Raw genomic sequence first — 22,925 nt, forward strand, 5'->3', positions numbered from 1 at the left:
GAAGTACCCATAACCCAAAACTCACTGTGAGAGGGTTTTTTGAGCATGAAAGCCTAGTTAAGCATTTCTTCTTTTAGCCATTGCCTTTTGATAAGCGGTCAACAGAATTCCCAGTAGTTCCTTTGTAGCTTACTGTATGTTTTTCATTAGACCTAGTTTGTGGATAATATACTGTAGTTAACTTTCCTGAAATTCTGTAACAGAGTATGTTTTTGATTAAAAAAGGTAAAGATTCAAGTCTCTGGCTTCCTTATTTCATTCAGTGGACAGCTTTTACTGTTTCTGGACAGTTATCAAAACTTCTAGCTGCGGTCTTGAACTGTGTCGTGGCTAGGAGAGCTCTCCGGGACAGGACTGTCTGTCATTTCAGAGGGTCGGTCCTTTTCTTGGAGTCCCATGTGTCAAATACTTCGGTGCAACCAGCATCGAACCCAAAGCCAAGCGCAGTCCAGAGCAAGTACCAGGTCTCTGCAGCTGTACGTGTCGGTGAGTGATTGCCATCCTGTGTTAAAAAGTGCACAGGAACTCTACTCCATCTGCTCCTGCAGTTGCCAGCCTGCAGAACTCTTCCCAGTAAATGAATAAAATACCAACCACCTCCAGTCATGAGATCTAGGAATAAAGCAGGAGGCAGGCGATACATTTGTAATGCTCTGGGGCTCTGCTGATCTCAGTAAGGGACTGCATCCCATGGTTAGAGAAAGAAAAAAACAAACAAAAAAAAAGACAAAAACCCCCTCTGAACCCCTAAATAACTAATGCAAATGGTGACACTTCCCCCCACAACATCTTCCTGGATGTACAGAAACACCAAATACTCAAGTTCTCCCCACAGATTAATTCCTTGTCACCAAGACTCTCCCGTTCAGTTGCACGGTCCCTCCATAAGCTCATCCATCACCACCTTAAACCAGTTTTAGCTCCTTACCTTGCCAGAAAGCTTTCCGGACTCTCCCTCCTGATGCTGTTAGCAACCCTTTTGTAACTGCTGCCTGGTCATGGCCAACGTAAAACCATTGGATCTCACGCTGGTGGTATCCTCTAGAGCACTGAGCAGCTGGGTGCTGGCACATGATGCTGCACATTTAACTCCCCCGATGTGACCACGCAGATAAATCCATACCACAAAGCTAAAGCAGGACCGAAAAGTCTTCGCCTGAGCACCAGCTCCTCCTGACCAGTCATCCTGTGGGTGAAGTGTGGGCTTCCCATTTGTGGCAAAAAGACCACAAGTCTGGATTGCCTTTTTTCTTTTCATTTTTTTTTCCTTGGTTTGCACATACAAACATTGTAGAAACACGTATTTTTTTCTGCCCCTGCTGATGGCATGCATGCCGTACAGGGTGGGGGGAGATGCTGTACAGGGCTGGGGCAGGGGGGATGCAGCACTGGGGATAAACTGGAACTCCCAGCTGAGCCCTGGCTGTTGCCAGCTGCTGGTACAGCATACGCTCGCAGCAAAATCCCTTTGTCACCCTCATCTGCAGCCTTGCTGCGGGTCGATGCGGTTCCCATGCCCTGTTAATGCTCCGCTGGTCCCACTCCCCAGCTGCAGCCCAGGGCGGGGGAGGGTTTGTACTGTCAGATGTCACCAACGCTTGAACTGTGACCCTTCCTAAATGAGCTCGTATGCTAACGATGTTCGTGCTCGGCTGCGCCGGCAATTGGAGGGAGCAGATGGCCAGGGTGGTCGACAGCTCTTGAGTGGCAGCTCAGCCCCACGAGCGTGACCGGCTTTGTGCTTACCTGGCTGCTGGAGGAGGGGGGGACAACAACAGGATGACCCCCAACCTGTCCCGGGATGGAGGGCAGGATGGTGCCAAGCCCGCATGGCGAGCTGCAGCAATTTGAAATCCTGCAAAAAATAAGGGGTTTTGGTGTGGATGGGTTTTTTTTTTTCCACCCACAGCAGAACCAGAGCTGCGGGCATGCTGCTCCATAGCTGCTCCTGCAGAAGGGTGTGTGGAGATGGCATCATGCATTTCCTTTTGCTTTTTTTGCAGCTTTGCATTCCTCCTCCCTCCCTAATGCTCCCATGCTGCATTTCATGCTATGGAGCAGTTGCCTGCCAGCATCAGCATGTGGGATTTCCTACAGCCCCTTGGCGCAGCTCGTTTGCCCAACGTGTTTTCTTTGCGACAACCTGCACCCCCTGGCTCCTTCAGCTCCTTTTGCATTTATTTTAAACTTTACCCAAGCAGTTTCTGGAAACGTGCTGCAACTTTGGAAAAAAAATGGACCAAGGGTATTTTGGGAAAAAAAAACCCCAAAACCAAAAAAACAACAAAACCCCCTCATTTTTTGTTTATACCAATTATGCTTCTTTCAGGAGTGGAGCCCTGCGGCACCAGTATGGGATCCCACCGGCCTGAGCCTCGCTTATTGTACAGTCAGGGCTGGGGGCTCAGCCCCGTGCCTCCCCCTGCCACCAGCTGCCTGCACCAACCAACCTGCCACCCTGCCCACAGGTCCCGGCCCCAGAAGGATCGAGCTTTTGCCGCAGCCTCTGCCACCAAACTTGCTCCCCACCTTACCAGCACTGGCCGTTGTCCTGGCAGCTCCAGTGGGCTGATGAGCAGAAATGCTGCAGGATGGGGATTAAGAGGTGCCCGTGGGCAGGGAGCTCCTTCTTGGGACCCGAGGCACGAGCTCACTCACCCGCAGGCGAGTTTTCCCCCAAACTCTCCATTCCAACAATTCCAACCCCAAAAGCCAGGTCAGCTCCTGAGTCTTGATGCGTTGGCGGTCTCATCCCAAGGGAAGCATCGCCCTTCTACCTCTGCCAGAGCTACAGCCGACGTGAGCATCCTCGCGAGACGTGGACAAGAGAGTTTTGGTTCCAAGGAGGGAGAGGATTTCTGAGTGCAGCTCCCTGTCCTGGTGCACCAGCCTGACTGCTCGCAGAAATGTAAGAAAGACCAGCACGAAGCAAAAAAGGGCTTTTTAAAAAATATTTTTTTAAACTTAAAGCATTTTGTTGCCAGCTCCTAACCAGTACCTACTGTCCCCGGGAGCAAGTTTGAACCCTGTGGATAGCTGAGCAGGAACAGCCTAACCCTGGCTGATTTTCAGGACCCACCGGGAGATGCTGAGCATGGGGACGTGCCGTTCCAGGCACAGCCTGCTCTGCTTCCCTCCCCGAGGTTCGTACAACTGCTAGCAAAGCAGAAAACAACCCCGAGTTCCTTCCCTGGCAGCTGCGAGACATCTCCCATCCCCATCTCCCCCTCGCTCCCAACAAGGAGCCAGAGGAGGTTTCCCAGGGAAAAGGACTGGGCTTTCGGACCAGCCAGGTGCTGTTGCAGGAGGTCAGGGCTGCGAGACACCCTGCTCGATAAAGGTCCTGTGTGGCTTCTGCCCGATGCCAAACCAGCCTCACCGATTCCAAACCAGCTTCACCGATTCCAAACCAGCCTCACCGGAGCCCTCCCTGCCTGGGGAGAGCCACTACAGGAGCTCCCAGGCCAGCGCAGAGCCCAGCCAGGAAAGCTTCGGGGGCTGAAAGGCAAAATGCAAGCTGACTGCTTCCTTAAAACTTCCACCTTGAAATAAAAAAATTAAAATCGTTTAGCTGTCCTAACCAGCCTGGCTGGCAGCGGGGCAGACCGGCTCATGCCGATGCCCGGTGGCGAATACTTCCCTTTCCATGAACAAGAGTTAAAATTCCAGGCGGGTTACTCACTCATCACAAGTGCTCCTGAGCATGGAAAAATAAATTCACGACAGCAAATTGAGGAGAACTGGAGTTTTTTAAGCCCGTGCCTGTCTTATGCAACTCCTAAGTAACCGCAGTGCTACTTGCTCTGCTAAATAAAACATGTTGGAGGAGCTTGGATTTAAGATGGTTATGTACAGCTAGAAGTCAGGAGGTTACATCTCCCCACTGCCTGAGGTTTTATGTCTGAGGCCTCTTGCTGCAACGCTAAAACCGCCCCAAGACCCAAGTGAAGTGAATTGAAATACTCTTTGATCTCTTCCCAAGACTTACTAATTAAAAAGAAGACAGTTAAAAAGAATTAAGTCTCCTTGCCATCCTCCTAAAGAAAGTGAGCAGAAAGTTTAGGTTTGAGGACAAGAGCTCCAGGGTGGTGGCTTTGAGGACCACGGGCAGATGCACGGGCTCCACCACCTCCACGTACCCCAGGGATGTTTGAACAGTTGCTGATGAAGGAGGGGTGAAACATCCCTCAGGCAAAGCGGCCCTCAGGCATCTAAAATCCTTGGCCAGGCAGGAGAAATTCAAGTCAGTGTGTACTGCTGGGAAGGAGCGCTTTTCCCCCCACCCCCCCCCAAAGAATAATCAGAAATAAGTTCTGGCAAAAAATTTAGCAGCACCCCATTGTACCTACCCCACCGGCGAGACCCAACCAGGGTCCCCATCAATAGCACCAGGCTGCATGAAACAGCCTCTGGCAGCATCACGACCAGCATTTATAAATACACACCTTTGAAGCCAGATGGCCTTAAAATGTCTTTTCCTATTAACTGCTGTCACTCTCCTCCATCCCAAGGAAATGTCCATCAGTCCAGGTGCTCTGTTTTGCTGCAAACCTCCTTCCCAGAGGGGAACTGCTCCCTCTCGCAGGTCCCCGTTGGTGAGAAATGGGGAAGGATGCTTCAACAGGGAGCAAGAATGAATCTGTACGAACATCAAAGTATCCAAATACGCTCCATCAGCCAGCGCAAAACCCAGGCTAAGGAGACCACAGCAGAGCTCCTTCTAACAGCAAAACCAGAAAGAGACAGTGGCCCATGGCAAAACAGGGATACAGTGACTTTAGAAGGAAACATTAAAGCATTCTGCACCAGGCAGAGGGTGCAAATCTCCATCTGACCAGGAGGGAATGCAACAGGAGGGCCACGAAGATGATCAGAGGGCTGGAGCACCTCTCCTATGAGGACAGGCTGAGAGAGTTGGGGTTGTTCAGCCTGGAGAAGAGAAGGCTCCAGGGAGACCTTATTGTGGCCTTTCAGTACTTAAAGGGGGCTTAGAAAAAAGATGGGGACAGAGATTTTAGCAGGGCCTGTAGTGATAGGACAGGGGAAATATAGTTTTAAACTAAAAGAGGGGAGATTCAGACTAGATAGAAAGAAGAAATGTTTTATGATGAGGGTGGTGAGGCACTGGGAGAGGTTGCCCAGAGAGGTGGTGGATGCCCCATCCCTGGGAACATTCCAGGTCAGGTTGGACGGGGCTCTGAGCAACCTGATCTGGTGGAAGATGTCCCTGCTCACAGCAGGGGACTTGGACCAGGTGACCTGTAAAGGTCCCTTCCAACCCAAACCGTGCAGTGATTCCTGCTGCTGGGTAATCAACACAAACACAAGCACCGGGAGTTTACCTTGCAGCCGCACTGAAATAACTCTGAAATGCAAGTTCCTGAGCAGGAGAGCAGGCTGCGGCTGTGCCCTCTGGAAGACCCCAAGTTGCTTTTTAAAGGCAGCGTGTAAAGCCAGAAATTAACAGAAAACAAGATTCTTCACACGTGAAGTCACCCAGCCACACCAAAGTCAGGTCCGTGGCGTATTAAGCCCTGGGAAACCCCCATGGTGGGGGGGGGTGGCAAGGAAGGAGGGATGTCAGCCAGCCCCAGCCTCCACAGGCTGCTCCAAGCGACAACTATGAAGACAGCAAAACATTCAAGTTAATGGAAACAAGTCTTTATTAAGTAACTTTTAATATCAGAAAAATAAAACTCTTATAATTCTCTTTACAGCAAATATATAATATCAGTGCTTTGGCCGTCATAAGTTAAAGGCCCTTTATCATAAAATATATGGTTTTTAAACTTTACTCAAATTGAATTTATAATCCCTATGACCTCCCTACATATACATAACAAAAAGTGTAGTAAAATTAGCAAATACTAAACTATATTGATAGTTTATCATTCTTAGTTTGTGGTTTATAGAAATGGTACACGCACCTAATGTCTGTCGATTCCTTGGCTTATTAGTTGCGGTGTACGATGCAATAAAATACAAAATACATGCTCGGTGAACATTTGTTCATATCTACAAGACTGCAGCTAGAGATTAGGTTTCAATACTGACATGTAACTAGTCTACAAGCAATTATAGCATTAAAGTTATGCAGTACATAATATGCCATCAAGGCAACTCTTATACTGAAAATCATAAAATAAAAACCGTTATTTGTAAACTTTTATACGAAATGTAACTCTTCAAGTGGAAATAAAAAATAAAATTTTCTGTATATTTACTAGTTCAATACACATATAATTTCTTTTTGTTATACTGAGAAAAAAGCTTTGTCTTGTCTTGGGAAAATAATGCTTCAAAAAAAATAGAAAAATCCACCAGAACTCCACTTTGTGTCTTTTTTTGTTTTTGTTGTTTTAATATATGCCAGCACAGATTTGGGAACGTACTGAGGATGAAAAAGCTAGAAACATCCACAGGTTGAAATGTGAGAAGCGCATTCAAAAGACATTTTTTTTCCTTGTGATTGGAAAGACAGTTTTGAAATGAAGTAAACTGATTGCAGGGCCACCGTCACAGCTGCTGTCATGAATAATACAAGGGCACATACGCAACTCCCCCTTTTTCCTTTTCCTTACTAAAAATAAAATATATATTTATATATGTGCAAGACAAATATGGATTGAACATAAAAATGCTTCACATTTTGAACTATATACTCTCTAAAAATGTCATTTAAGAACAGCTTGATCAGACTAACGAACGGAATGTCAGCATCCTCACTGTAAGTCAAAGTATGTGCATCCCAAAGCCCTTACTGAAATGGGATGAAGCCAGCCAGACTTTTCCACATTACATTAAGAAAAGCAGTGGGTAGGAATTCACAAATTGACACGTTCCTGATCCTCTGAACATACTGCCCTTAACACGTCAGGTGAAACGCAGGTGCGTCGGGCAGCTTCTCTCCCCCGCCTCACCGTAATTTATTATCTGAACCTGCCAATAACATCATCCATTTCAATAAATCAAACTATGCTTTAAAAAAAGGTATTTGCAATGCTGAAGAATTAGGCATAAGTTGTTGCACAAAGCAAAAATAATTTCCCGAAACCTGTTTTTCAGAACTGGCAGTGTAAAGAAGGCAGCATTGGAAGTGTTGTTTGATATATTGATAATGCCACAAACCCTCCACGGCAGACGAGTACTTCTGCGTTTAGGCGACGAGGTTCATTGCTGCCAGCGCACAGAAGTCAAACGCTTAACAGAGATCCTTTAGAAAGCCTGTAAAATTTGTTTTTGTTTTTTTGTTTTGTGTTTTTTTTTCAGTTGTGTAATTGATGAAAACTTCCCCTCACTGTGCCATAACATCACAGCAGATGTATCTCTGCTAAACATGCCATCTGCTTACACTGAACCGGACAGAGACCACCTAGGTTTAGTGTTACCATAGCAGCCTTTTGAGAAAGTAGAAATTTACTAACAACTTCAGCCTAATCCCAAGAAAGCCCAACAGTCAGAATTCATTAGGAAGTTTACTAGAGGGTACCATTACACCCATGCCTTTAAGAGTTTTAAAAAGTCCATATATAATAATACCTATATATATTTAAGAGTGAATTTGGATTGCCTGAGTAACAGCTGTCTGGCAAACGGGACACGATGGCGTTTCCTTTTCACAGATTTTGTTGGCACACTCCATGCAGAAGAGATTGTGGCCACAGGGGACCAGGGCCGCAATGACTTCGCTCTCGAAGCAGATCACGCAGTCGTGCTTCCGTCTCGACTCGGGGGGCGAGCTGGACGTGGAGCCGCCGTTGGAAGAGGAATAGCTGTTGGTACCATTGGAGAAAGCGGGGATGTATATGGGAAGGCCGGCTTGGTGGCCGGTGCTAGGTGGGTCGCTCCTTACTCTCCTAGCCAGCGGGTGATCCAGACTCTCTGGAAACGTGGGCGACAGGCGAGGAGTAGATGGCTGGCTCCCTCGGTGCTGAAGCTTGGCATTACTAGCAGGGTCGCTACCGAAGCCAGAGAGCGGGTTTACAGGTTCAAAAGGGGTCCAAATGGTTTGGGAAGGCGTTGGTAAGGAGTCATACGCGGGAGAGTCAACCGCATGGTCTTCCATGCCCACTGAAGGCAGCGTTTCTCCAAACCAGAAGTTGCCTGTGCTGAACGGACTTGTTGGGCTGAAGTCAGCCAATCTATTGCTTCCAAAATAGGAATCTGTGGAGCCACTTCCCAAGGAGCTGGAGCTGTCATTTCTATAATTAGAAATCATCCTGGTGCGGCTAGGAGGGACAGGATTAGAAGCAAGCCACGCAGAGCCGAGAGTGCCTCCTTCAAAGCTCACATCTGTACCGTTGTAATGGAAATCGTTCTCTTCATTCAGCTCGATGTAGTTCCCGGTACGCATGGCTATATGCATCTCGATCTCCTCGCGCGCACGGTCTACGTTTTCGGGCATTCCCGTGACTTCGAAGACAGGCTCCTTGTCTCTGCTGGGAGTGACTATGTAGGTATGGGTCTGCTGCTGAATTCTTTTGATTGTAGCTCCTTTCGGTCCAACCACTAGCCCAACTACACGGTAAGGCACCCTGACTTGGACCGTCGTCTGACCTGGCAGGTTGGGGGTACATGGCAAGCCTCCCAGGGCAGGACCGTTCTTGTTGCGTGACGCTCTGATCATGGAGAAGTGTTCAGCAGCTGAGAGAATTTCCCTTTTAGCCATGGCTACGTCCTCTTTTCGTCCAGTGACAACAAAGATGGGTTCTTCTCCACGAACGGGGGTCTTAATGTAAGTATTTGTCTTGGCCCTTAGTGCTTTTATTTTGCAACCTGTTCAAAGGAAACACATGCAAGTTTAGCAAGACATCTAAGTTTAGAAAGCCACAAGAAAGCCACCTATTTTAAGCTGTTTAAGAGTTTGAAGAAACTGTAGGGTGAAACTAGAAGCAGCTGTTTTTATCTCTGCAACCCACATTAGAGAAAGCGGTAACAACTTCTACCTATTATTTCCAAACAGGCCTCTGACGCAGCCACAAACTATTTTAGCAATGTTTCTTGGGCTGATTTAGCCCATCATCTCCTTGATTGCTATTAGATGGTGAACAAACATGGATGGCTTTTCCTCTATGACAGACATGTTCATAGTTATCCCAGAAATACAGCTGAGCTTGTATTTTTTCCACTGATTTGGTATCCTTCAGTTATTTCTAAGATCCTGCAAAAGGAGCAAAGGCTCACACAAACACACAGGTAAGTCTGCTGATACGCTAGCCTTCCACTGACAAGCATGACCTAAAAGCAAATTAAACATTTACAAGTGAGAGAAAGGTCTGCATCACAACCCATGTAGGATATAGATAAAATTACTGATTTACTGAGAACTCTTCATTGCTTCTTGTTATCAGTAAGTGTTATTTAAACCTTACTCTTCCCTGTGGGATGAAGGCGCTGCTCCTTGAACTGTCAAGTAGGAGTTCAAGCAGTTTGTTGCATGCAAATAAGGCCTACTATGTAATATTACATGCCTATGTGGAATTTCTCTTATTAACTGCGTAAATACAGCCTGAAAGAGAAGCAAAAAGTTAATGGAACATTTGTCTTTGATTTTGGGGGACTGAATTATGAAGTTTACTAGGACACAGTGGCAACTTTCCTAAGATGCTTAAGGCGTTTTGGCATGGTGCACACAGAAGCACCTTCTACCCATCACAGGACCAGAAAAGCCGGCAGTGCAAAATTAAGAGTCGCAAGTAGGTCTATGACATGCAAGACAGTCTAGGGGATTCAGTCTTAACTGAATTTAGCCTATTTTAAAACAAGTTCAAAAGCATGTCACACTAAATGTCATTTTATAGCAAGCCTCATCTTGAAACAACTATAAGCAACATTTGCAGATCAAGTGTTTTCAGCATAATTTCACTCACAGAGTGAAATTTGTTCCCATTTTCCTCACTTACTTTAAGTATCTTGTAACTGTCTGGGTACCCGAAATAGTCTCTTGAAACTGTTTTGTCAGTCCCTTACACCCAAGGTACCACTAGCGATAACAATTTTACAGTTAGAAAGCCACTCAAAGATGCGCTTTACTCGGGACTATCTACTAATGAAAAAATAGCAAATATGCAGATGCCAGTTGGAATAGAGGGAAGGAAGAGCTGCTTCTTGCAGGGCCCCTGCACACAGCAAGGACAAAGGCTGAACACAACAGCCCTTTGTTTCCAGGACACAGCTGGAGAGGAAGTTCATTATCTTCAACAGCTCGTCAGGAGGGCTCTCGGAGGCCCTACCTCCAACCAGAAAGCGCAAGGAGGAGCACGGGAGGGCTCTGGCAAGGGAAGGAGCGAGGCACGGGCAGATCTGCGCAAAGGAAGGGATGCAGACCCGAGAGCCGAACAAGAAGTTCGGCACGAAGAGCAAGTATCTGCAGGAGAGCACAAACCCATAAGCCTCAACCTCCTGCTACAGCCCAAGAAGAGTACTAGCGCTCTACTAGGCAAAAAAAAGGGAAAACACAGGCAAGAGATGCCTTATGGAAGTAGCAAAGCGCGCATCCTTTGAAGCCATGCCATTTCCCTGCTCGTAACCGACAGCAGCACCTCACTTTGGCAATTTGCCTTCACTCCCTCTGTCTCTTTGTTTGCATTTCTCCCTGTAAGTAAATCTGCTCGCCCGCCCTGCTTCCCATCCCTTCACAGTTACTCAGAAAAGATGGTGGGCTCAAACCTTAAACCCCGCAAGGGTCCCTAAAATGGTGCTGCTGAAGTTCTCCCACCAATCAAGCCCTCTTTACTGGAACACCTAAACCAAAGTCAGTCTCCTCATCTGTATCAATTATTCTCCAATTTACACAGATTACTTTAATTCACTCCATTCCACCCAAGTATATATCCTTATTTCCTAAAAATTGCAGAGGCTGCATTTAAAGAATACTGGGAGCATCTAGCACAAGACATATTCATATATAAATAGCTATATAATTCTTTATTATATACTGCAGTTCAGAGCCTACTTAATTCTATATTCCACAGTGCCTTACCAATTCTTATAGTTTACATTTTAGACAAGATTTTCCTGATACTTTAGAAACTCAAATCAAGTTAGAAGTCTGCACCTTCAGCTCTGTTTCCCATTTCAGCTGCAAATTCCCAGAGATAGCTTTGTCAGAGCCACATTTCCAAACTGCTCTGGTGTGAAGAAAAGCCTTCTTGCCTTTCTTCCTCAGGCTGCAGAATGGCACAGACCAAGGTGGGCAGAGCTTTTCTTTTAGGGTATGAGTCGCATACCTAGAAAGCAGAGGCCAAACGCTGCCTCAACTCCCCACAGCGACAGAACAAGACTTTTAAACACCAGAATGCTGGCTTCAATGGAAAGCTGACTCCACAAACCATCAAGGTCAACCCTGAAACTTTATCTGAAAAGTTAGAAAGAACTGAAGAAAGTCACCACATAAGAAACCCAACATTTCTGAGCGAGTCAGTCAATACCCACTGGGTTTTGTCTGCAAGGCATGCTGGAAAACCCCACAACAGACATTCATGTCAAAGCACAAGGTCAGTAGCCCATTATACCACTCCAGCAGGATGATCCTTCTGTTTGCTTTTGCTCAGCTGTTCTGGTTTCCCACCCTCCTCCATTAGTCACTACCGAGGTGATGATATGAAAGCATGGCTGATCCCATCCCCTCTCCGACAATTCATGGCATCCAGAGGTGCTGCGGCCACGATGACACAGGGTCGGCCAGCTATGAAGTCATGTGGCCAAAGGATGAATCAAGAAGTTTCCCAATCTCCTGAGCTTAGACACAGAAAGACAAAGGCGGGGGGAGGGGAGGAAACCACCACCCCACACTTTTGCAATAAATCACCAGATCATTGTATCCAAGACTTTGAAGTACAGAGATAAAAAAGCCTGAAGAGGGGACTTCTAGACTGGAAATTCAATTTAATCAAAACTTTCAAAGTAATTTTAGTTTTGGTAAGATAATGGAAGTCTATTCAATACAAGTTACCATACTTGGTTCAGCAGTATAAGAATTCCTAAGCAGCACATTCAGCCATAAGTACATACTGACAAAGTTGAAGCCAAACCCTTTAGTTTTGCTTTCGTTTAGGCAAAGATTTAGCACTTGCCTGCCCAGGCACCCGACAAGGAGCAGAGCCGTACTGAGCCCTGCAGGCAGGGTTCACCCTGTGCCAGCTGATTTGTATCATTCTTCTCAAGCCTCCTCCCTGTTTTTCCCTTAAGAGGATTACTTGACCGAACATTTTCAACACACTATGAACATTATACTCCCCAAGAAAATTAGGGGTAGTTCTGAAGGAATTGTTTACCTCATACACTACCAATTTTAAACAATCAAATACTTCCTTATTAAAAAAAGGTGATAGGAAGACAGCTTATCTTTTTTCCCCCCCTTGAAGTGAGAGTTAAGGGTAGCAGCCACAGCACCCACAGTCCTCACCCATCACACAGTGACAGCCAGCTCAGCCTTTGCTCCGACTTTCACCTTTCATCATCACGAACAGGACAAGATAACGTCAAACCCAGTCTCGGGCCATTTACTTCACACGGGAAACTCCCCAACGGAGCTGGCAGAGCCAAGCGACCGCAGCGGGAACCCTGTGCACGCCTGCCTCGCACCACGCCAGCCGACCTGCAGCCGTGAGCCAAGAACCACCCAAAAAAGCATCCCGCAGACTCCTCCTCTGCACAGCCATGGCGGTGGTAGCCCAGGAGAAGTAGAAGCTTCCCCCTGTTTGTTTCTTCTGCTGAATTCACCTCAATGCCACACACTGGGACAAGAAATGGGACTGGGAATGGGACGAGGATTGATTTACAGATGAGAATCCCTTTGTTGCGTGGTCTCTTCCACTACACCAGGGGAAGGGAGTCCTTCGTGCTTCTCAGTACCAACGCTAGCAAAATGCAGCCTGTCAAAGCAGGGACACACACACCTCACACCCACGTTGCTGCTGTAACTCTTGCCAAGCGCTGTGAAACTGGGGTTCAGGCACGCACAGGAACCCAAACGTTCTTACCGTCACGTCTGTTTAACCTTGCCTCCCCAGTTACACAGGGCTTTGGGAAAAAAAAACAACCTGGAAAAAAAGAAGTTTATCTCAATAGAAGCCTGGAAGTCACGCCGGGTAAAAATTCAGCGAGCAGCCCCTGTGAACCACAATCAAATGGCAATACCAGCCTGTTCTCCTTCCCTGCTCCTGACAAGTACCCAGCTAAGGGGATTAAAAACAAAAATCTCCTGCAGCTCTTGAGACATACAAATCCTGTGGGTAGACACCAGTACTGCCTGGGCTGTAAGAGCAGCGAGCAGGGTGAAGTTGCATGAACACCAACTCATCTCTTATGCAGGAGGCAGGGCTGATGAACAGCCCTGACCAAACGTGGCATCCCCCAACTCGGCCCCAGAGCAACCACAGGCAAAGCAGAGATTTCACAGATCGGCCCCCATAGCTTGTTAGCACTAAAGAGAAAGCCGCAGTTCACAGGAATATATTTTTCAGTAGCTTTGCCATTATCTGATAAAAGGCAATACTGCATTACAGCCTCCACTCTGAATACGGTCTTTAGCTCTCTGACCATCGATTTTGTACTATGCTGACACCAAGTAAGGAGGTGGTAACAGAATTAGCAACATCAAGCTGGAACCATGAGCTGCTAGTACAGCCATGGCCAATTCCTTGCCGAGAAAGTACGGGCAGGGTCTGGGAAGTCCAGGATGGGACTGCATTGCTGGGTGTGCCAAGGAGAGAGGGGACTGCACAGGGATTTGTTTTCCATCAACCTGCAGCCGTTGTATATGGACACAGCTTTAAAGGTAGAGTCTGTTAAGCTGGTACAGCCCTTATTTCATTGCCAGGTTGCCATGAGCTTTTATTTGGAAAATAAGCGAGAACTCCTGCAGCTAAGGTAACAAAGGATTTGCAGTGACTGAAACGCTGGATGTACCTTAAGGCCGATAGCTGCTGGGTCTGCAGAGCGTAACACTGCCCACCCGATTAACAAAGAAAAATTAATCTACTTCATTAAGAATGACTGCTCTACATATTTTTCAGAAGGGCTGTTCATTCCCAGTGGTGGTACAAGCTGCATTCTTTTGCTTAAAAAATAGAGTGCTTCCGCTCAGTTGTGACATGGCTAAAAGTATCTATCCAGTTTGTGATTATACAGTAGAAAACCGATCTATACTCCATTTATTAAAAAGAGATGAAAGTCCATTAGGACATAAAATGAAATCCTATTCTGAATTACTTAATGGTTAAACCTCCTTAAGCAGGCTGGCTACACAAGAAAAGTAAGACCAGAACATTTTTGGCACTTCACGGGGTTAAAGTCATATGGAATACTACCTGTTGTCTGGTCAGTTGATAAGACTGACTCTGATTACTATTGCATTTCACCTAAGATCAATTAATTCATCTCACACCTTGTTTTAATTCATAGACTGGAAAATTTCAACTCCTGACAGTTGGTTTGTTTTTTTTTTTTTTTTTTCAACTGGCTATTGAATATAGTTAGTTGAGTCAAGGAAGATGAAGAAAGCAATTTCTCTGCACTTGCAAAAGATGCTGATCTGCCCAAAACCCCAGATCTACGTACTCAGGCAGCTATTTATCACACCTCTGGCATTTTGATTTTAGAAATGAAGGCTGTAAAAATATTGCTCTTAAATTTTATTTTTAAACAATTTTAAGAGACAGCCTAAACTTGGATGATAATTATCAAATAGAATTTTTTGAAAGCAAGTTTTCCTTTATTTTTATGCAGCTTTCTCTACAGCTAGAGGTAAGCTGAGAGACACCTCGTTACAGAGCACAGCATCCATGCTGAAGACAGGCCTAGACCAACCACCAACAGCTGTAACAGCTCCCCATTAGCATTGCATAGTACAGATAATAGTCTGATTACTATTTGGGTTAATTAGCTGGTAAGATTAGGGCTCCCGTGTGACAACTAGACATGATACATGCCAGAGCGCTCACAAATATGAATACACCGAGAGACAGCCACAGCTCGCAGTTGAGATTTGCTCAAGCTCACGGGGCAGGTCGCTGGCAGGTTTGGAAACAGAAGATGACAGTCCCCAAAGAAGAGAGCAGGCTAACTGCTTAAATGGGGACATGGACATATGCAGATTTTAAACAACAGCTGTTTTGTTCACATAACAAACCAAAGCAATCTCCTCCCTGGTGGTAGCCAGGCTGCAGTTCCTTGGAGGTGGCCACTTGAAACACACACGTAGAGTTGTGAGATTGATGTCCCTGGGAAAAGGCTTTTCCCGCAGGCTACCCAAGCGCTATATGTGCTCCTGCCCTTCATCAGGTTGTATTTTTTCAGATGAAATTTTCCACTTATCACAGTAGGGATGCTTCATAATGAGAACCCACCAAGCAGAACTTCTTCTCAAATTTACGATCCAAAACACGATACCGATACCATTACAACCCAAAACTGGGGAACAAAGTTCTAGCGCTCTACTCTGGAGCGTGGCTGTATTAGTGGTTTCAGACCACGACTGTACCTCAGTAGTGCTGTACACTAGTAATAACCATTTTTCACTTCTAACTATAATCACACTACAATAAGCAAGGCTACAAGTAGGTAAATTAGTGAGTAGCGTAGAGAAAGAAAAACTGAAGTGATAGCCACTCTGATAAAGTTATTCCAAAAGAAGGAAAGATGACATACAAGTCTTTCAAGAAAAATAAAAATTAGAGCATTTTCTAGAAAGACTTTTTCCCTGCCTCTTGACCCCCTCATTAACTTACCACTGCAATCAAAGGCTTTTAGTACGTGGCAGTTACCAAACCCCTTTGCCTGCCTGTGGAACATTTCAATATGACTCACACTATATATAGTGACCAAGACTGCTCCCATTATCATTCCATCATGCTTACCCATTTCTGAGGAGCAACTGATCGCTTTTATTTCGCTTTGTATTTTTTACATGTATGAATGCTAAGACAATACATGACTTTCCTACTTGTCAGCATTCAGCTAGAACTGCAGAAGGGTTTTTAGACAAGATACTTTCCAGACAAGCACTTCAAGCTTGAGCGCACCAGATGCTGGAGTCGCAGGGGCTCAGGCTCGTCCAGGAAGGAGGACAACCTGGAGATCTCGAGTACCTCAACCAAAAGCCAAGGAATCACAGTCAGCCACTCAGCTGTGCCAGACCACAGGGAGCAGGACTTCGTTTGGCCCTGCTGCTGCCAAGCTAACGGATGGAAAAAGAGGGGAGCTTTAAGAGTCTCTGATGATGCTGGGAAACCTTCCCAAGAGAAGGCTGCTCACAAGCTCTCAGGGATGTTTCCCTCTTCCAGAAAACAAAAGCCCTGGTTCAAGAACCACATACAAGCTCTTTATTAAAGATTTCTTAGGTATGTATCAATTTATCAATCGATTTATATATCAATCCAGTACAAAATGAAGCAGTCAGCCTGCACATTGTTTCCTTCTATATGTCAGGCTGGGACAATCTATCAAATCGGCAATCTCACAGGCAGAGGAATACTCCAATTCCCAAGACAGATGGCAACTCAGTAAACAAGTTACATGCAGCAAAGGAGCCAGAGGGCAGCAACTTGTATTATTAATTACTTGCACTACTGCAGCACCAGGACTAAGGTAGCAGCTGCTGAGCAAAATTAGGAAGATACGGCAGTAGAAAAGCAATAGTTGTAAGAGAGGGACTATGTCCAACAAATGAAATAATGAAAACAACTTTTGTCCTGTAGCTAAGAACATTGATATAGTAAATGAAACAGATTGGTGTGAGCAACAGTGTTGGGAAACCTGACCTGCACTTAAGGAGGATATTAAAAGGGACTGCCATTCAACGTGCCACACAGCCTGCCAAGATGGCCAATAAAAGGAAGATTGCAAAAAAACCCATGCAAATCTTCACCTACTCCAAATCCCCGATTCAAAAATGCTGCTAGACCTTTGTTTTTATACACAAAATTCCACAGTACATTGTCAAATGTAAAATGCACTAGACGGTAAAAAGTAAGAGATACTGTGTCTTTGTTCAAAGGAGACACAGAGAACTTGGTGCAGACCACAGAACTACTGACTCACACCAGTGAAGGAAACCAAGATCTCAGACGCTGGCAAGATCTCATGAACTTAAAGGAATACCTGAAAGACAGAGAAAAGGAAGACATTCTTAAAGGGTAGCTGAAATTGGAAATGAATACTTGATTTAAAGCTTTTAGGCCTTTTCTTTTGCTTGAATAAAAGTGTTCTAGTGCTCAGCAGCCTTTTTTTTTTTATTACAGCAAGTTTGCAACCCTATCCCTGTTAAATTTTTTGCCTGCAATGGGGAATTGGCCCTGTGGGGTGGATGTACTGCATCAAAAACAAATTTAACATCTTTGAGATATCCAACACTTTGTTTAGAACAAAGTTTCTCTTCCAGAAGTTCAGACCACAGTGTACTAGAAGAGAGGGTAACAGGGGCTAAGACAGGGAAACACACAACATCTGCTGACTTTACTAACAGCTTAAAAAAAAAATTCATCACTTTTCTCATGCCACAGACAGGTTAATCCAGTGCAGTTCAAAAGCACATTAATCAGGATCTCTTGTGTATGTTATAAACTTATAAAACCCCATACTCTCCTGTAAAATTGCTGTGTTCTAAAAAACAAAGGGACCAGAGGATTAGAAATTAGCATTTTATGTCACAAGATTTTTATTATTTTAATTTCAGCTTCATCCAAAAATCTTACTTATGCAGGTATTCACTTCTGGTATTCATACGTTAAAATCTACAGAATTTCTGGCAGACTACACAGAGAAAAATCTCCCGAGCGTGCACTGCGTTTGGTGTGCTTCCCACCCAACAAGCCAGACAAGAGCAGCATTTATGACTGAGGATTATGATCCCAGCTGGAGGACCTGCACCCTTCTGACACACTTTGCAACTCAAGTTGGATCTTTGCATAGCATAAATGACAAATAGCAGAACTGAAATGTTTGTTACACAGCACCAGAGGAATAGGCCACTGAAACCTCAGCAGTGATTTCAGCCTGTGCCAGGCCACAGTATGCTCACGTGTTTCAGTTCTGGAGTTTCAGGCTCTAAAAATGACAAGACTTCAACTTTTCAGAAAAATAGCTTTTATATTGGATTTCAACAAATAGCTCAGTTTTCTGTCAGTCTTTAGAACAAGCCACTTAACATGGCATTTAATAACCTGCTTGTTAAAGAAGATGGAAAAAAAAATCTGAAGTGTAACTGCCTTTTCAGCTTTCACTTAAAATAAGTTAGCTGAACCTGTGGTCTTTGTTGTCTGTGGCAATCAGCTGACACCGAGATATGTGATGACTTCAGTCATGCAAATTAAACTTATTCATGAGAGTGGAAATCTTAAGCATCCAGTTTTAAAAAAACAATATGCAATTCAGACTGGTTAGCTATGCTTATGCATACAGGTCAGCAATTGACAACCAGTCAAGGCTACATAAGTATCACCAGTAATTCAGTAACATTGTTAACAGAACACATGGAGACATAAAACCATACATATAGTTCTTTTTGAAAGGACTATAATTATCCTACTATAGGACATCCATGTACTGTACTCAGCTAACACAAGTATTTGCTCCAGGATTGTTTTAGCACTGTTTCCACTCCCCCAGAGTGATAGCTATTGTTTTTATTTGGCTGTTCAGCTACAGTAGATAGTTATCAGCTACCAGCTTATCAGAATAATTTTTTAGTTTCAAATTACAGGACTATTTTAAGCAAAGTAATATTTCGCTCAAGAGCCCACATTCAAAAGCAAAGAGCAAAAAGGAGTCCAAGATCATTAAATATGTATAAAAATGTTATTTTAGTTGCAAGGCTGTCTCATGCAAAGCAGATTTGTCATTATCGATTTAATCAGTGAAATGGGATGATATCATTCCTCCACCTCTTACTCATCTGGGGTTTGGAGACTGCCCTGCCCGTTTCAAGTTCTGCGGCCATCATCTGAACTATTCTTACTGAAGAAAGAGAAGCAGCAGGCTTTAGAGTTAAAAGTAGCTCCAACTCGAGTGAAGTCTTAGGGAGAAAAAACACTATTGTCAGATTTATCGAGGATAAAACCACTTGGAAAATCACATTACTTGGATAGTCACAACACTGGAATGCACTAGCAAATACATTCCAGCAATCATTATCTGAAAACAGTTAATACACTCAAGGATGAAGCATCTCTTTATAGGACAGACTTTTGTCCCTTTCAGCATCTTTCAGGTTTTCTGTTCATGTCTTCAGACACCACCCCTCTTTTTGCATTATTCAAAAGAGAATTTTAGCGTTGAAACATCTTTTTTTTTCCCCAGTGTAAAGAAAGTAGCAGGGGGCACTAGTCAAATCCTTCAAGGCCCACCAAACCACAGCAGAATTGCCACAGAAGGTCACCATCACCAGCTTTACATATAAGAAACAGTTTTCAGGTGATTCGCAGCAGACTTAAAGTCCTTCACATGATTTAGAGATTAAAACAAAACCTCCCAGGTTAGATCTCCAGAAGTTTTTTTAAGTCTGGATACATGCTTATATAATTTTGGGTGTACGCCCTATGCCAGCTCTTCTCAGGCAAACAAGGTCACCTCCTCAGCAATGCAGCTTTCTTGCTACCACTTCTCAAGAGCACTTTTCTCCAACTTTATTTTTTTTTAAACCAATGCAACTTTGTGCATGCAGGATTTTTAGCTGCTGACAGCAAAGGAAGTCACTTTTCTCATCAGCATGATGACTGGCCAACTTACCGAAGGTTGGATTCAACAGCTAGTTCAAATTCATACAGGAAGCCTGTACAATGCCATGAATGGAATCTAGTTTTCCTGGCTCCCAGTCACATGCCTTAACAAGAATAAAAGGATACAAATATCTTTTCCTTTGTTGTTCACCTTTGCATTTCTTCCACTTCAAAGACTACAAGGAATTATATTACACTACCCCAACCAGTGTCTGTCAGCTTCATTGGGGGGGGGGGGGGAAGGAAAGGGGAATAAAAAAAGGTTGAGAACATTTAAAAAAAAACAACAAAAAAGCACAAAACCCCATAAGGTTTCAGAAATACTACAGGACTTTTTTTTTAAACAAGGAACACCTACTATTCATTAAAATAAAATCCTACTTAAGCCTTTTCCAGTGATGTAAATTCTTCCAGCAGCAACACATTAAACTACTGTCACAGTAACCCAGCGGCCTCCAATGTAGCTTCACAAGAAAACCATCAACCACAAGGTACATTTCAGGCACTCCACACCTTCTATGGCTGCAACATCCCACATCTGTGCACAGCGACCAGCACAGATTTGGTAAGCACAGCTATCCACGTGGGAACCTGCAATACAGTGACCTAGAGCAGGGCAGTGGGAGCACCTCTTCACTACCTGAAGTGCTATATTTGTTTCTGAAACTTGCACATAATTGAAAAAAAAAATGTTAAATGCAAGCACTGTAAGTTTTTTGCTTGTTTACAGATCTCTTAGGAATCAGGGGCTCCTTTGATCTGATAAACAGTGTCTGGAAATTCTCTTTCTCTGTACAAAAAATTAAATTTGGGTAAAGAATAACCGTGGAATTCTGGTTATCATTACTCTTTCAGTTAGGGGGTTAGGACTTACAATAAACATGCTTTCAGACACAGCAATGAAGCCTCCAGCAAAGCCCAGATCAAACTCAGCATTCCTGGTATTTCAGAGCTGATGTTTTTGGGCTGCAGACATTTCAAGTTCGTTTTGTACCTCACAAAGACAGCAATAGAAAGAACATAAACTTGATCTTTGTGAAAATCCATCAGAAGCAACATTCCAATTGCATCGCCTTTACATAATTAGATACTGAACTATTACAGCACAGAGGAGTCTGGCATAAAACTTAAGCTGAACTCATTCAAGATAATGCAACCAGCTGGTTACGACGTGTGCTAGGAAGAGAATACGCAGCATCTTCATTTTCAGAGAAAGCAGAACGATTGGCAAAGGATGCAGCCCCGGCCAGCCTTGCTCGAGGCAGACCAAGCTGCACTACAGCAGATGACACTTTGCTGGGCTAGAGCACAGACACATGCAAAGCAGGTGGATGAGAGAGCAAGAGCCTCTAGCCCATGCAATGAGCCAGCACAGCTCTGGGCCGTAAAAGGAGATGCAAGGACTATTATTTCTTCGAAATGTGACAAATATTTAGTGGAACTAATACAACTTACGTAAGTCAGTCTCTAAGCATAAGTCTCCCTTGAATGAGAATTCTGAAGGACCTCCTTATGCAAAGCTTTCATGTAAGTATATTTGGTAACAATTTTTTTAGCTCTCCCTCTGCTCCCTTCTGCTCCTTCCACTTTTGTAGCCCTCATTCTTTTTACGATACAATCCCTCCCCACGGAGGCTAAATATTTTATAACAAGCCAAACAGTGTGACATCAGATAAGAAATAAAAGCAGAAGCAGCAAATGAACTCTTCAGGAACAATGATCCTATTTTTATGCAAACTCCATTATCTTGTTTTTAAGTGACTCAAAGCACTGAAAAATATACTACAGAGAACAATCCTGATCTGGTGCAGAATAAACACGGCAGCCTAATCGGTCCTCAAAGCCTAGTAGTTTGTATTTCTTTTAGAGGACTGTAGCAATAACTGTTTCAGTTCTGTTTTCCATCTCCCCCCCCCGCCCACCATCCCCAATGACACACGAGCAAAGTCTTAAGACATTCAAACAGTATTTCTTGGAAAAGATATTTTCTGCTTCTGAACAGAACGGACTTGTCTGCATCAGAGGAAGCTACCTGCCAATTTCTGCAGCACGGCCTTTGGTTCTCCTTTGACACACCCAGCAAAAAACCCAACCTTGACTGCTGAAAGCCTAAAATAAACGTAGGAACAGAAAAACAAAAGTCTGCCTAAGCATCGGTGCTCAGTAGCCATTTCTTTAGTCCCACATCAGCATAGACCGATATTACCATTTCTTCCACGCTCAAGGATTAAAAAAAAAGAAACAAAAGCCACATTGATGTAGAAAGACCAGACGGCATAACTGCTTGTTATCAGAGCTGATCGGCACATGAGACACACCACCCCCAAACCAATAAAGAATAACACAGAAAGGGAAGAGGAAGAGAGCTGCAACTTCACTGCCTGCATTTCCACACCTACACTTGACACTGCTCAGCACTTCGCTTGATATATAAAAAGTGCTTTTAAAATTAGGTTCACCGCCGGGAAGCTGGCACGAAACGTCACCTTTCTAACTCCTCCAAGCACCACTCCCATGAGACCACATAAAAGGCCAAGAACGAACGTGACATCACCGATATGACCTTATCCTAACGGCGTAAGAGAGACCCACGGCGCGTAGCAATAGCGATCAACAGGAAGCCACAACCCCAGCAGAAAGACAAGGGCTTTCACGCAGGAGAGGGCTGCACGTGGCTCCTTGTCTCCATCTCGCTGGCTCCCGAGGTCCCACTTTGTCTCGGTGAGCGCAGCGGAAAGCTGTAGGAAGAGTGTCAGCCCATTACCCTGCCCTGCAAGGCAAGCAAGCCCAAGGCCTTCACCCCAAAGTCTCTCCTGCAGAGCACGCTGCCGGGTTCCTCGGGTGAAACGCGGCTTCCCACCGAAGACCGCCAGCCGAGCGTCACCCAAGACCAAAGCCCGTGCCAACACCTACCTGTAACGCGGCCAGACGACGCGCTGGGCTTCGCAGCTCCCGTCCACCAAGAACCGAAGCTCTGAGCTAACCCAGCGCTCGCTCTCGCCTCCCGGGCAGGGCCGGCCTGCTGCCGGCACCCTGTCCCCGGTGGGGAAGCCGGGCTTTGGCAGGGGAGAGGTAGGCCCCGGGGGGGGAGGCCCACAAAGCTACTACCGAGGCGAGGGGCTCCTCCAGCCGCCCCCAAGGGCCACATCCCCGTGGTGGGGGGGTGTGCGTGTGGGCAGAGGCTTGCCACGAACCCCCGGGGGAAGA

The 22,925-nt window shown here is 45.1% G+C and overlaps 1 protein-coding gene across 1 annotated transcript; it reads right to left on the reverse strand.

The window, feature by feature from the left end:
- Positions 1-5,712: 5,712 nt before the first annotated feature.
- Positions 5,713-22,866, reverse strand: MEX3C (mex-3 RNA binding family member C). The gene is made up of 2 exons (XM_010583080.1): positions 22,632-22,866; positions 5,713-8,775 (listed from the first exon to the last, which is right to left on the reverse strand). The coding sequence occupies exons 1-2, from the start codon at positions 22,864-22,866 to the stop codon at positions 7,550-7,552; spliced, it is 1,461 nt and encodes a 486-aa protein (XP_010581382.1). The 3' UTR covers positions 5,713-7,549.
- Positions 22,867-22,925: the final 59 nt, after the last annotated feature.

This window comes from Haliaeetus leucocephalus, unplaced genomic scaffold (assembly GCF_000737465.1).
Source record: "Haliaeetus leucocephalus isolate CR32 unplaced genomic scaffold, Haliaeetus_leucocephalus-4.0 Scaffold866, whole genome shotgun sequence".
Lineage (NCBI taxonomy): Eukaryota > Metazoa > Chordata > Aves > Accipitriformes > Accipitridae > Haliaeetus > Haliaeetus leucocephalus.